The sequence below is a fragment of the Corythoichthys intestinalis genome, chromosome 9 (genome assembly GCF_030265065.1).
Source record: "Corythoichthys intestinalis isolate RoL2023-P3 chromosome 9, ASM3026506v1, whole genome shotgun sequence".
NCBI lineage: Eukaryota > Metazoa > Chordata > Actinopteri > Syngnathiformes > Syngnathidae > Corythoichthys > Corythoichthys intestinalis.
In genome coordinates, this window is record NC_080403.1 from 42,716,006 (window position 1) to 42,731,618 (window position 15,613).

The 15,613-nt window shown below is 38.6% G+C and overlaps 1 protein-coding gene across 4 annotated transcripts in view; it reads right to left on the reverse strand.

Moving 5' to 3' along the window:
• Positions 1-3,542: 3,542 nt before the first annotated feature.
• The window catches only part of dip2bb (disco-interacting protein 2 homolog Bb), a 145,589-nt gene continuing 133,518 nt past the window's right edge, over positions 3,543-15,613 (reverse strand). For all 4 annotated transcript variants that reach the window (XM_057845157.1, XM_057845155.1, XM_057845156.1 and 1 more), the window contains 6 exons: positions 14,598-14,659; positions 14,295-14,352; positions 13,996-14,070; positions 13,738-13,912; positions 13,529-13,652; positions 3,543-10,984 (listed from right to left, as the gene is read on the reverse strand). In XM_057845157.1, the coding sequence (XP_057701140.1) occupies positions 10,732-10,984; positions 13,529-13,652; positions 13,738-13,912; positions 13,996-14,070; positions 14,295-14,352; positions 14,598-14,659 (747 nt within the window). In that variant the 3' untranslated portion in view covers positions 3,543-10,731. The remainder of the gene's footprint in view (positions 10,985-13,528; positions 13,653-13,737; positions 13,913-13,995; positions 14,071-14,294; positions 14,353-14,597; positions 14,660-15,613) is intronic.

Genomic DNA, 15,613 nt, shown 5'->3' on the forward strand with positions numbered 1-15,613 from the left:
TTTAGTTTTGTTTTTTTCAGTCAAATTTTTTGGCATATTGTCCTCATGAGTTAATGTTTCTAATCAATTTGAATTTGTTATTATTTACTGATTTTATTTTTGATGATCAAATGTTAAAAATGTACCTTGCGTGTATTTTTACAGTTTGGATGTGACTTTTTTTTTTTTTTTCAAATTCAGGCAAATTGATGCGCGTTAAGTCTTTTCTGTTACAAACAAAACAATGTTGATAAAGTTATACTTTATAAGTTGATCTCTGTTATTTTCTGTAATAGAAAAAAATGACAATATGAGGCAGAGACGAACTTATAATAGTAATATTATAGACAAATGATACTATTTACAGTGGCGGCAGAATTTGGGGGGGCGCGAAACATTTACGTCTTTCTTAGGGGGGGCGTAACAGAAAATAATTGAGAAGCATTGCTCTGAATGGACATCCAGTGGCGTCAATGGCAACCAAATGGGTGCATTATGAAGGCTTAACTAAACTGACAGTTTTTATACTTTGCTACTTTCCACTATCAAATGTGCAGTTTCTGTTAAATAAAAAAATTCATTCTAAACAGCCCGCAGTTTACACTTCCCTTTGATAACATCCTTTTTGAAGCTTCATAAATTGTTATAAGACTTTAAATACCTATGCAAATGAATTAAAATACCGTAATTTCCCGAATATAACGCGCACTTTTTTTCCCCAAAATCAACTTGTAAACTCATGGTGCGCATTATAAACGGGTACACGGATGGAGACAGAAATATATATGTATTACATATATATAAACTAGTGATGCACGATAATGCATTTTTCAACTGATACCGATAACCAATAATTTCCTCCTCATTCCAACCGATAACCGATAATGTCAAGCCGATAATTCTATTAAAAGATTTATGTAAAATTTTAAAGTATACACAAAAGAAAATATTACTGTGCAAAAATATAATTTATTGCTCTTTTTTTCAACATAAAGTATGAACAAGTCAATTCAAACATCTAAATAATGACAGATTGTCTGACATTGTGTAATGGTAAACCTTTGGCAACAATTACAGAGTAAATTCCTAAGTTACACAAAAATGCATTTAAAAGTAAGCCATTCCTAACATATATAACATTAATTCGCTGCAAAACACACCTCCTTAAAACTAGTCAGTTTTAAGTGTAAATCTATTGGCAATAAGTGAAATTATCTGCGATCGCTTCAAGTGTATTTCTCTCAGATTTCTTGGAAGAAAAATAGCTAGCTGAAAATAATCTTGACAGCCTTGTTTTAAGCAATACATTATTATACTTAATCCTAAAAAGAAAAAAAAAAACTTGAAGAAGGAAAGATTTTGAATAGTATTTGTGGCTACAGAATATTGATTTAAGAATTTGATTATCTACTGTGACTGTAATTGAGCAGACAAATAAGTTAAATAATTTGAAAAGTGATTGCTAATGTTATATGCTTTGTTGCACACTGTGAAAATGATTACCTCAAAAGAGCGAGATGTCATGTACCCATTCTGCATTGTTTGTTTACATTTGCGGCTTTCACGACAATTGCGTTGCAGCAGCTAAACTGCTACACGGCAGTACTATTTGGACGGAGTTGGAGCTCGCATCCGCGTGCGCGTTGTTTTGTGCCTGAGTTTTATTAAGCCGAAAATAAAGGCAGCGTTACAAAGTCATCTGACCGCTCGTCATTCCACATTCTGAATGCATTATTGACTGGCTGACTTCGTTTTCTCCATGTTTAAATGATCTTATAACCACTGTGCCGTCATGATAAGCTTGCTTACCGGACATCACTTTTTCATGAAGAATGGTGGTCGTATAAACTGCATTATTTCTTTTATCCAGGGCTTTGGTTCTCGGGTCATTAAGGTAAAAAAAAAAACACGTGTCTTGTCTCGGCGGCGGCGGCAGCTACATTCGTACCGGATAATCCGCCCGCCCCGGCCGGTTCGCCGCGGCGTATTCGGGTCCTGGCTCTGCTCGCACGCCGTGGGGGAACGCTCGAGAAACCGGGGTGTTCGCCGGAGGTCCAGAGGCCGGGGAACCGGGCTCGGCCCGCCCCGCCTATGGCGAGGCGGCGGCGGCCTGCCGGACTGGCCAGAGCGGCGGGCTCCGTCGGAAGACGGCTACTTGCCGACTATCGGTCTCCAGTAGTGCCGGTGTTTAGCCTTAGATGCGAATTTACCACCCGCCTTGGGCTGCATTCCCAAACAGCCCGACTCTGTATCGTCACAAGCCCTGTAGTTTAACTTTGTGTTTACAATAGCTTTAGCATTCCTGCTAGCAGCAGCCTCGTATTTGTTCCAAAATTCTTTATGATGCATTTTTAAATGGCTGCTGGGTTAGTGGTTTTGAATGAGGACGCGTTCTTTCTGCCTCGTGGAACTTATACGGTACATGTTTCGCAGATGGCGAGAGCGTCGTTTTTTTAGTAACAGCCGCCATAATATTCAACTACTTCTTGTCTTGTAACTCCGCCTCCTCAACCCCTCCTCCCTCAGGGGCTTCAGAGAGGGGAGGGGTTGAGGAGGCGTTGTGCTGAATTCTTTGGTTGCGCACATTTGGAGGCAAAATCAGGTATATAATTATCGGATTGCATTATCGGTTGAATTTTTTTATTATCTGGATTATCTGTGTGACGTCATAATTGCCATTATCGGCCGATAATTATCGGTGACCGATATTATCGTGTATCTTTAATATAAACCGATTTTTTTTTCATTGACACGGCCACGTTGTGTTGAAGAAACGTATGCGGCGACCCGTTGCCGACCATTACGGTACGTGACGTCACCGTTTTGTTTCGGTAATACTTCACTCTAATCGGCCGAATGATTTCGTCTGTGTTAAATTCTGCTTTTTTCACTCTTCATAAAGCACAGAATTTAGTTTCTTGAACTCATTTGAGTCGACGTTTATTGCCGCTCCGCAATTCGGACCATAACAAATGTAAGGACACACACTTCCTGTGTCGGTCCCTCGGGAAACTCAAACCCAAATAACAATAGTTCCTTTTGTTACTGTCGAGTTGACAGCTATGAGCTCTCACGGATTTCCGACTTACGTTCTCACTTTCATTTTACCGTATCAATCCATGGAAGAAACATTTATTCATCATGAGGAAACGAGCAAGTTATACAGCAGCCTTTAAAAGAAAAGTCACATCTGTTTTGTTTTCTCCTAGATTCTGGTAAGTTGGAGAAGTTGTCAAATCATATTATTACCGTAAATATTGTCAGTTTACGGTAATGTTTTGAACTACCAATGTGCTATGCTTGTGCTGTGTTTCACCAGTCAGTAAAATGACATCTCTGTATCTGTACACAAGCTCTGTTTTCTTCTAAAATTAGGGTGCGCGTTATAAACGGGTACAATAATTTCCCCTAGATTTTACAAGTAAATTTGGGGTGCGCATTATACACGGGTGCGCCTTATATTCGGGAAAATACGGTACTCTGCAAACTGAGAGCTTATTTCTTCATTTTGTGGCATCTTTTCGTAGTGTACTAAGTACAAACAATGACACTGGCTCACCATGGATGATTAAATGCTTTTATTTTTGTAGTACTTTTACAGTATAAAACAAAGCACAACTGAGCAAATTTGAAAATAAGTGACAACAAACAAAAGGGGTACACCAACTGGATTTCTGGACCACATTGAGTTGAACTGCATCCTTTAGTGCAATCACATGTTTATGGACCAGTAAAGAAGTAATCAAATACTTAATATTTATACAACATGCGAGGGGTGTTTACACAATATTAACAGAACAACTTGAGAAATATTAACATCGCTTTAAGTACTTTAGAGATGTGATAGGGTGCTTAACAGTAATTAAAAAAATGTATGAGACTTGCTGACCAGACAGTGCAAGCTTGAATAAAACGGCACTGCCATATTAGGTTTGCATAGTGTAGGAGCCGGCAGAGAGCAGGAAGCCAAAATAAGATATACTGTATAGACTTCTTAGTAATGCATGTAGAATGGAGATGGAAAGCATATGCTCTTCTTTGTTCATTAGTTTATTCTGAATATTGTATATTAGATGATTTGCACCAAGGGACCGTCTGGTCCATCCCTGTGTTAGCTGAGTTTGGTTCCCTGAATACATACATATCCATATAGCAATACTATATACATTATATAAATATATATGTGCATCCATCCCGCTTTTGCTTCTATCTCAAGAAGAGATGCAAATCAAAGTTTTTGTTTTTTTGTCATGCAAACATCCTACTGCAAAAGTAGAATGCACCGTTAAAGCAAGGGAGGGGTGAAACCAAATGACAAGCGTTAGATTTTGAAACGTAATGCATTCAGCGAAACATGACATGAGAATAATAAAACATATCTGAAGATGACTTACAGAGCGCAAAGCACTGCATTACCAAGTTTAGAGCTTGCAGTGGAATGTCCATCATTGTTAGTCAGGTTGCAAATAACATGTCTAAAAACATACACAAATGAACAGTAAGGGTTCATGACCAAGATACTAATATTTCCCAATATAAAGTCTCTAAAAATGATGGCAAAGAGTATAAGAAACGCATACAATTACAGTTTGTTTGCACATGCGTCCGAATGTACAGTCACGTGAAAAAATTGGGACGCCTCATTAAATATTCAGTTCTTTATTAAGAAATGTTTACATAACAATGTCTGATCTTGTTTTTCTTTATCTCTGGAAAAGAAAGTGATTAAATTGCAGGTAAACAACACAAATTAACATTGTTTTGATCATTAAACCAAATATATCGACAAAAATGCATATTCTAACTGAGGAAAAAGTTAAGACACCCTACCACCAAATAGCGAGTGTTACCCCCTTTGGCTGAAATAACTTCAGCAAGACGCTTTTTGTAGCCATCTAATACTTTCAACAGTGACTGTCTGTTGAAGTGAGAGAGAACACCATGGTGAGATCAATGGAGCTGTCTGATGCCTTCAGAAGGAATTTTGTAGACGCTTATGAGTCTGGTAAGGGACTTCAAAAGATCTTAAAATAATATAAAATCAGCCATTCCACTGTGCGGAAAATAGTCTACAAGTGGAGGACATTCAAAACAACTGCCAACATGCCCAGGTCTGGCCGTCCAAGCAAGTTCACCCCGAGACCAGACCGCAAGATGCGAAAAGAAGTCTCCAAAAACACTGAAATGTCCACACGGGGCCACACATTTAGAGACTTCACAAGTTTAACCTTCATAGGAGGGGGGCAAAGAGGAAACCTTTGCTCTTCAAGAAGAACATGAAGGCCAAGCCAAGCTGAGGTTTGCCAGAGTGAATGTAGGCAAAGACAAAACCTTCTCTGGACAGAAGAATCTAAAATTGAATTATTTGGACACCGAAACAGGACATGTTTGGCGTAAACCCAATACAGCATTCGAGGAAAAGAACCTCATACCAACTGTGAAGCATGGAGGTGGAAGTGTCATGGTTTGGGGATGCTTTGCTACAGCAGGACCTGGCCAGCTCACCATCATAGAATCCACCATGAATTCTATCATGTATCAGCAGGTGCTTAAGAACATGTGAGATCATCTGTGAAAAAATTAAAGCTGAAGCGAAACTGGACCTTGCAACATGACAATGGCCCAAAACATACCAGTAAATCCACCAAAGACTGGCTGAAAAGGAAGAAATGAGTCCTGAAATGGCCGAGTCAAAGCCCAGATCTTAATCCCACTGAGATGCAGTGGAGTGACTCGAAACGGGCTGTACATGCAAGAAACCCCTCAAACATCTCACAGCTGAAAGTATTCTGCGTTGAGGAGTGGGGAAAACTTTCTCCAGACCGATGTCAAGACTACTAAAAGCGTCTCACTGACGTTATTTCAGCCAAAGGGGGTAACACTAGCTATTAGATGTTCGGGTGTCCTAACTTTTTCTTCAGTTAGAGTATGCATTTTTTTAGATTTGGTATAATGATTTAATAATTTAATAATGATATGATGAAACAAAGTTAATTTTTGTTGTTTACCTGCAATTAAACCACTTTCTTTTCAAGAGATAAAGAAAAACAAGATCAGATATTGATATGTAAACATTTCTTAATAAAGAACTGAATATTTAATGGGGTGTCCTAATTTTTCCATATGACTTTAAATCATTTCTTTTGCCCTCAGCGTTAGATGGCTTTTAGTTGTATTTCGCAAAAGCTTACAAATGGTGAAGAAATCCAAATACGGCACAACGAGTCCCCCCAAAAACCTAACAGAAATGAAAATGAACCCTGAAAATGTTCCACGAAGACAACGCACATTTCAATGACCTTAAAAATGGAGAAGATGTAATTCAATACCATACCAATATAACACACTCATGAATTTGGTGCATTTCTTTTAGTAATAAAATAACCTGGCAGCCTATGAACAGTCATTAGATGTTTCTCCCATCATTCGTAACCTTTAATTGCTTGTCATCTGCATGTGCACACGTTCTCGCATCACCACGGGTATGTGTTAGGCAAAACGAGACAACGGTGTAAAGCGCTTTCAGTGCTGTGAAGTTAGAAAGGCGCGTTCTTAGTGCTGATCATTTACAATATTAAAAAAAAAAGTTGTTTTTTTTTGCGGCCTTAAATGGCGACTGGCATCCTTGTAAACTCACGAGCGCCCTATGCCAGATAATGTTCCTGAAATGTTAGTCATAGTGCCTTATTTTTAAAATATAAAATAGATGTTTTTGAAGAAAGTGCAACATTATCCTTTGATTTCTCATGTCTAGTGATTTACAGATATTCATTCTGACCCCCACTGCAAGTACGATTCAATTTTTTCCATGTTATTTACAGTCTTTCTGCTACCATTTCACAGCCGAGTCAACCATTCCGGATTTATCAGCTGGTAGGCGTAGAATTTTATACATTTGTACAACCTAAAAATATCTTTACAGTCACCAGAGTATTGAAAATACAGACACACTTTAAAGTACAGTACAGGTCTTATTTATTTGACACCTTTGGCTATGTGTCGGGATTGCCAATCAAAGCCGAAGGAGAATAAACAGCCATTAAAAATAGATTTATTCAAATGAATTAGAGGAAAGTATGGCTGAAAGTTTATAAGGCAGGAAATATAGCATATCAGGGCAGGAGAGCTGAGAAAACATTTGGCTTTAATATCTTAGGACATGTTATCTAGCTAAATATGAGCAGACGAGCAGCTCGTTACACAATTGCTGTCAAAAATTATTTTTTGTATTAAAAAAAAAAAAAAAAAAATTGAGGGAAACGACACCGGCTCAGCACGTGCATCTGTGTACACTTGTTTGAAAGTTGCATGTAAAAAAGATTTCAAGTTGAGTAGTAGCTCTTTGAGTCAGTGTCACCACTAAGAGGAACGTGTTTCAAGAGGTTTGTGGTAATGGCGTACCGCACGCATGCTATTTTTAGACCGTGACGTCGCATCGTAAAGCGGAAGTAAAGCCGAAGTGGGACATTATAGACCCGCCCTCGCATAGAAACAACGTAATTTGTGCCACTTTTCTCCAGTAATCTTTCAAAAACGAACATGCCGATCACGCATTGCTTTTTTGGAACTTGTAGAAACGACTCTAGACATTACGACACATGAAGGATGTTTTCTTGATACGTTTCCGGAAACCAAAAACTCGGGAGGAAAAAATGTGAAGACCGAATCAACTTCCGCGGACTTTAACACCAGCTCGGTGAATCCGTTCACATTTCAAATGCAGTAAACATTTTGTTGGGTTGTCATGGTCTTTCAGAGGACAAAGAGGTAAGCCATTTTTATATTTTTACTTTATTTTTTTTAGCGTAACGTTGTGCCGTACTGCTTCTGTCTGACAATGAATGACCTGAAAAGAATTACAAAGGTATCTGACTGCCATTGTTACCGTTTCTGTTATATATTAGGGTTGTTCCGATCATGTTTTTTTGCTCCCGATCCGATCCTGATCGTTTTAGCTTGAATATCTGCCGGTCCCGATATTTCCCGATTTTTTTTGCTCCTGATTCAATTCCAATCATTCCCGATCATTTTTCCCGATCATACACATTTTGGCAATGCATTAAGAAAAAAACGAATAAAACTCGGACGAATATACACATTCAACATACAGTACATAAGTACTGTATTTGTTTATTATGACGATAAATCCTCAAGATTGCATTTACATTATTAACATTCTTTCTGTGAGAGGGATCCACAGATAGAAAGACTTGTAATTCTTAAAGGATAAATGTGACTTTGTATATTGTGACTAAATATTGCCATCTAGTGTATTTGTTGAGCGTTCAGTAAATGATACTGTAGCCATCTGTTCTGCCCAAATGCATGATGGGAAGTGCACCCATGACTGTGCGTAGTGGTAACAATTGATATATCTTCTCTGCGTTGGGAAATAACATAGGGTGTTAAGAAAAAGATCATTACTACCTTTCTTCCCCACATTACTTCCCACGATATTTCTAATCGTAGGGAGAGGGATTGTAAGGCTTTAGCCAATTTAAAGTAGGCTCCACAGGCTGCCTAAATTCATTCTACTAATTTTACGCTGCCTTATAGCTCTATATATAGGTAAAACAGAGCCATTACAGATTGAATGCGACAATGCGTGAGTGGGCCGTGCAGCACATGCATTAATTGCGTTAAATATTTTAACGTGATAAATTTAAAAAATAATAATAATAATTACCACCGACGGGATAAATTTGACAACCCTACCTTAAGCCTAAACTAAAGACTCTGAATGAGTGTAACATATTATGTCTGTAACGTTAAATACAATTAGAAAACAATTTATTTAAAAAAAATATATGTTTAAAAAAAAGGCATGTCCGATATTTTTTTGCCGATTCCGATACTTTGAAAATGACGTGATCGGTTGAGGTGGTTGCAGCTCAACGTTGCATTCGTAGGAAGAACTGACGGAGAATAAGTTGTCTTTTAGCCAAAATTTGGCGTGTTTAATTTCCACTGACATGCCGATACATCCTCTCTCATTGCCATCCCGATCGATCGGGACATCTCTAATATATATATAAACAACTTTAGTAAGGGGGATTTGTTATCAATGAAAAAATTAAAAGTGTTCGTTGGCTGTCACTGAGTAGCATCTGCGATCGCTACACAAAGCTAACTAAATTACCCCCAAGAACGGTAAGAGACGAAGGACAACCAGAGGATATATAAGAAAGACAGGGCTGATGGTATAGGATAGCTTGTTGAAACAGGAGACTGTCATTGTCAGTCGCGTCGATAAAAAAAGCTAAGGCTATGCTTAGGTCGGCTCGTTTTTTTTCCCGTCTTTTTCAGCCTTCGACACTCAAGCCATCTCTTTAACTGAACATTTTTATGTACTTCCACATCTTTGCCAGTGAATCTGGCACCAGGCACATCATTTTCGGAGAGAATTGGTAGGTTTAGCTCTGTAAACATCTCCTTTGTACACAATTTCCATTCATTTCTTATTAGCGACAACCGGTGGCTTGTCCCTACTACTTAGCAACAGTAGCTAATGTAGGGTGACCAAACGTCCTCTTTTGCCCGGACTAGTCCTACTTTCACGTAGAATACTCGTCGTCCGGGCAAGTTTTATAAATTCATAAAAATGTCCAGTTTTTATGATTTTTCACGAGACCAATTTGAAGAGAATCTCCCCTGCCGCTGGGTGGCAGCACTTGCCTGCGATGACATGGCTCCTAGTAGTATGGAGGGAAGGTGTAGTTCTTCTTGTTTTTGTTGGCAGTTTACCCCTATAATGAGGCATTACTGCCATCTACTGGGCTGACGATTCGGCCACAACGCCTGCCCAGTTGTTTAGTTTTTTACGATAAATACGTATATAATGGCAACTGTTGACTTCTGTCGGAGCTTTGACTGTAAAATCCCGTTTGGTGTCGTATTGCAAACTTTTATAGCAAAGTTTGATTTTTGCCTTAGCTAGTTACCAGTAACCTAAACCATGCTAGGCATTATGGGAAACGTAGTTTTGAACTGCTACGTTTGGAAACATGCTGGTTGAATAGTTTGTCAGTTTATTTCGGTTATTGTTCGTGTGCAATCTAGAACACTGAATGAGAATATCAATTGAATGGGAATAACAGTTCGTCAAGGACAATTGTCATGATAGTAATTTATAAAAATGTTTAGTTGGCACATAGCCTACTGTGTATGTGTATTGACTGGACTACATTTCCATGGGTCTGCATTCTATATATATATATACATATATATATATATATATATATATATATATATATATATATATATATATATATATATATATATAGTTTTTTTTTCCAAACTGTATTTTTCCATCCAGAGTGAGGGGGCACACTTTAAATATGTTAAAATGATATAGGCATCTTTGAGTGAACTTCGAGTAAAATTCAAGTATCTTGAGGCCGGGCTAAGTGTCCTTTTTTTTGGAAATCAAAATATGGTAACCCTAAGCTAATGTCATGAATATTAATGAACGGAAGTGACGTGTTGCTTGCGGTACGCCATTGTAAGTTTTTTGAAGGCAATAAAACGGAATTTAAAAAGTGGTCTTGTGTGGTTGGCTTCTTTTTTAGGGGCCACTTTTAATCAAAAGCTCCTAGCAGCTTGGTGTTGCTGCTTCAGAATGATTTGCACAAATCTATCACTAAAACACAGTGAATATCCAAACATGACAGGTCCAGTCACAGACATGCAGTGGGGCATCATGTGGGGTTCTGTGACAGTACATACCGAGCTGGTCCAGATCACCTCAAGATCTTACATATTGTAAGCAACATATATAGGATCCAGCTGGTCGGCCAGGAATGAGTCACGAAGGTGCATGCGTTGCTTCTCCCCCCTGGAGTTGATGGGGATGACCCCGGGGTCCACAATGACAACCACTCCCACAATGAGGTGGTGCTCCTCCAGGACCACATTTGTTATTAGAGGCACCAGGTCCAGCGCATCCTGCTCTGATCCGCACAGTTCCGACACCACCACCAGAAGGTTGGTCCACGTAAACACAGCACTGTGAACAGCACAATTTTAAGATGACGAGGGGTGTGACAAAATATTGAAAAGGTGATACAGTCGTATGAAAAAGTATCTGAACATTTTGGAATTTCTCACATTTCTGCATGAAATCACCATTAATGTGATCTGATTTTCTCTGTCAAAATCACACAGATGAAAAAACAGTGTATGCTTTAACTAAAACAATCCGGACATTTATAAATTTTCATTTTTTAATGAGGATAGTATACTAACAATGACAGAAAGGGGAAAAATAAGTAAGTGAACCATCGCATTTAATATTTTGTGGCCCCCCCCTTTGGCAGCAATAACTTCAACCAGACGCTTCCTGTAGCTGCAGATAAGTCTGGCACATCGATCAGGACTGATCTTGGCCTATTCTCTACAAAACTGCTGTAGTTCAGTCAGATTCCTGGGATGTCTGGCATGAATCGCTGTCTTTGGGTCATGCCACAGCATCTAAATGGGGGTTCAAGTCTGGACTTTGACTTGGCCGTGTATTTTGTTCTTCTGAAACCATTCTGAAGTTGATTTACTTCTGTGTTTTGGATTTATTGTCTTGTTGCAGCATCCATCCTCTTTTTAGCTTCAACTGTCTGACAGAAGGCCTCAGATTTTCCTGCAAAACATCTTGATACACTTTTAAATTCATTCTTCAATTAATGATTGCAAGTTGTCCATGCCCTGAGGCAGCCAAACAGCCCCAAATCATGATGCTTCCTCCACCATGCTTCACTGCGGGGATGAGGTGTTGATGTAGGTGAGTTGTGTGTTACTCCCAAACAATTCAACTTTGGTTTCATCAGTCCACAAAATGTTTTGCCAAAACTTCTGTGGAGTGTCCAAGTGCCTTTTTGCGAACATTAAACAAGCAGCAATGTTTCTTTTTTAGACAGCAGTGGCTTCCTCCTTGGATTCCTCCCATGAACACCATTCTTGGCCATAGTTTTACATATAGTTAATGTAAGTCCTTAGCAGACACTCTCTGGTTCTTTTCTACCACTCTGAATATTCTGCGCTGAACTCTTGGCATCATCTTTGGTGGCCACTCCTTGGGAGAGAAGCAACAATGCCAAACTCTCTCCATTTCTAGACAATGTCTCCTACTTCCGATTGATGAACATCCAGACTTTTAGAGATGTTTTTTTTTTATCTTTTCCCAGCTTTATACAAATCAACAATCCTTGATCGCAGGTCTTCAGACAGCTCTTTTGACCAAGCCGTGATGCACATCAGACAATGCTTCTCATCAAGACAAGTCTTACCAGGTGTGTGTTTTATAGTGGGCAGGGCAGCTTTAAACCACTCATCAGTGATTGGGCACACACCTGATTTAAATTGTTTGGTAAAAATTGGTTTCAATCGCTCTTTAAGTCCTATCAGGCAGAGGGTTCCTTTACTTATTTTTCCCTCTCCTGTCATTGTTTGCATGCTATCCTCATTAAAATATGAAAACTTGTATGTATATGTTTGGGTGGTTTTAGTTAAAGCAGACACTGTTTTTACATCTGTGAGATTTTGACAAAGGATCAGATCACATTTGATGGTAAATTAAATTTATGCAGAAATGTGAGAAATTCCAAAAGGTTCAGATACTTTTTCAAACCACTGTAAGTTGGAGACCTGTACGTGAGTCACTATGTTTACCCTATGAGATGCTCTACGATAGTCTCCCATTTATTGACAATAAAATAGTGAGAGCAGGTACTATGGCATGTTTGTAATTGCGTTTCATAAGTTTGAATGTGTTGAAAGTATGTGGGAGGGGCAAAACTTTTAAAATATATATCTTTATATGGCCTCAATTAGGGTTGGCAATCTTTGGCATGAGGTCGATTTAATATGTCTCTAATACACGGTTTGCAATTCGATCCAAACAAGATATCTTTAAAGCCATGAAAGTTCCGATTACGATTCAGTTCTGTTTGGAAGCAATATGATTCGATATCTTATCTAAAAAAAAAATCAATTCAAATAAGTGTGGCTGGTGTGTATTTTGCTCTGGGAATTTTTTTTTTTTTTTTGGTGACCTCACATTTTTTTAATGCCATGTTTGTTGAGATGGACAAACAATATCAGCATGTGTCATTTTCAATTCTATTTAAAGCCTGTGTGTCGACTCTTTCCTTAGTAGATTGTATAGAAATGTAAATTACACGTATTTAGAAAATATATAAAAAATAAAAATAGAACTTATGAACTCGTACCTCATAAAAACATACATCAGTCAAATTCAAGGTACTTCTGGTATGTGGGACTTGGTCACAAGAGGGCAGTACAATACAGAAATGCAGATGTATTTGAGACAGATTACTGTGAGCGACTGGGTAAACTGCAACAATATTATTTGTTTTTCACAGATTAAGAATATATGTCTATTGCCATTGATGACCTGTTAATCATTGAAAAACCCGTATGGGTCGCTCATATTGCAAGGTATCACTGTATTACATATTGTTTGGTGTGGTGAAAACCAACTGGATTTTTAGTTTTATTTTTTTTACATGGGCCAATAAGTGTATATCAAAGGCCTTCTCACCTCTCAGCGATACTGCGATGGGCACGAGACACAGATGTCTCAATATCAATGGGATGGTAGCGCAGCCCTCGAAGCTCCAAGGTCTCGTCCAGGGAGCCCACCACAAAAAGAGCATCATGCCGATCTAAGCACATATACGCCATCTTGTTATTGTTTTTTTAAATGTATATATTTATTACTTAAATGAGTTGCATGAGAGCCTATTTTACCCCCACTGGCATCCAGAAGCTCAGTCCTCTTCACAAAGCCCAAGTATCCAGTTCTGGCCCATAAGGTCTGTGGGTCTCCAAAGCTCAGCTTAGTGTTAAAGTGGTCCGCTTGTAGACTCTCCTCGCCGTAAATGGTATAGTAGCCACTTGCATTGTGAGGGCTGTTCACCCAGATCTATGAGAAAGAAGCTCATGATTGGTCAACAATCACTGTAAATGAGGTAATGCCAAAAAATTGAAAATGCTAGTTAAGGCTACTTCTCCAAGATGAGAGTCTCCAAGTGGCCCTCTGGTTTCTGGATTTACGATTATGACTCTGACACCTGGCAATATCTGTAAAATAATAACAACATACAGTCAGTAAGTGGAAAATTTTCATGTACGAGTGAGGCTTTTTCTTCAAGGCTTCCAATATAGTGGACTAAACTCAATAGTGATATAAGAACCCTAATGCTTTGTCTACTACTAGCTCACAAACTGGTCTACAGTTGATTGATTTTAATTCTCTTTTGCCATTGCTTCATGAAGTTTAAGAAACACACAACGCAATAAATGACCTTGCCAGACTCCATCAGGGGAAGACTTTGAGGTGCACCTCTTTCCACCAGCCTCACTCTGAAATGACATGATGACATTCACATTGATCAGTGTTACTTAATTGGCAGTCAACATAAACAAAAGATAAATTCACTGGTTGGCAAAGATGAAGCCCTCTTATGTTGCAAGGCCTCCTAAATGGATCAATTAAATGTATTTGAATAGAAGAAAAAAAAAACTGACTGTATTTTGACTTTGAAGTTATTACGTTAAAAAAAAAAAAAACTAACTCCATCCTTAAAAGGCATGGGGGTCAGTGTTACCTGTCATGGCGGAGGGACTTCATGTCCACGTAAACTGTGCAGGGATCAGGACCTGTGGTACCCTACCACAAACACATTTGTATATAGTGTTACAAAAGTAATATAAGCCACCATATTGATGATTACTGAAGACATGACTATAAACTTCACTATCAGTTGACGGGACACGGGGCTCAGGGCCGATCCGTAGGGAGCCTACTTTTCGAAAACCTAAAATTCAAATATTTTCAAAACCAAAGCCGCTAGCGATCTAAAACCAAAACAGGCACCTCCCTTAGGCATGTAGGAGTCTCCATGAATGAATGGGAAATTTGGACGTCCATGGCCATCAATGGCAGCACCCTTAATAAGCGTCAATGGTATCGGGGAAGTTTGGGGGTCACGTCCTATTAATATCTGGTCATTTTCTTTTGATTTGGGGACATTTTTTTTTTTTTTGCCATTGAAAATGAATGGGAAATTTTTGGACATCCGTGGCCGTCAATGGGATCGACTTACATAGGCGTCAATTGAATCCAAGTACATCAGCATCAATAGAATGGACAAACATGCCCGTAAATGGCCATAAACAAAGTAAATGCCATTAGAAATGAATGGGAAATTTGGACGTCCATGGCCGTCAATGGCGGCACCCTTCATAAGCGTCAATGGAATTGCATCTTAATTTTACTCAACAAAAGCAAAATTTGCATTTTTTATATACAATAACAACTTATTTAGGTTGAATTCCGATGTTACTATCGCCTCAGCATGGAGGTACGTCTTACTGGCTATCTGGCCCTCGTTGTTTTTGGAGTGAAATGTTAGATAAAACTTGTAAAAGACGAATTTGTTTTTGTATAGATGCAAAAATGTCTAAATTACTACTTTTTTTGCCAAAAAACAGGCAGTTGGCTGAAAATTAGCTGATGATTTGAATGTAAACTTATGCTACTGTGTATGGATACAACATGGCGGCCATCACAAAACAAAGCTTTTTAAGTTGAAAATTCTAGTAAATAAATGCGAACATCCCG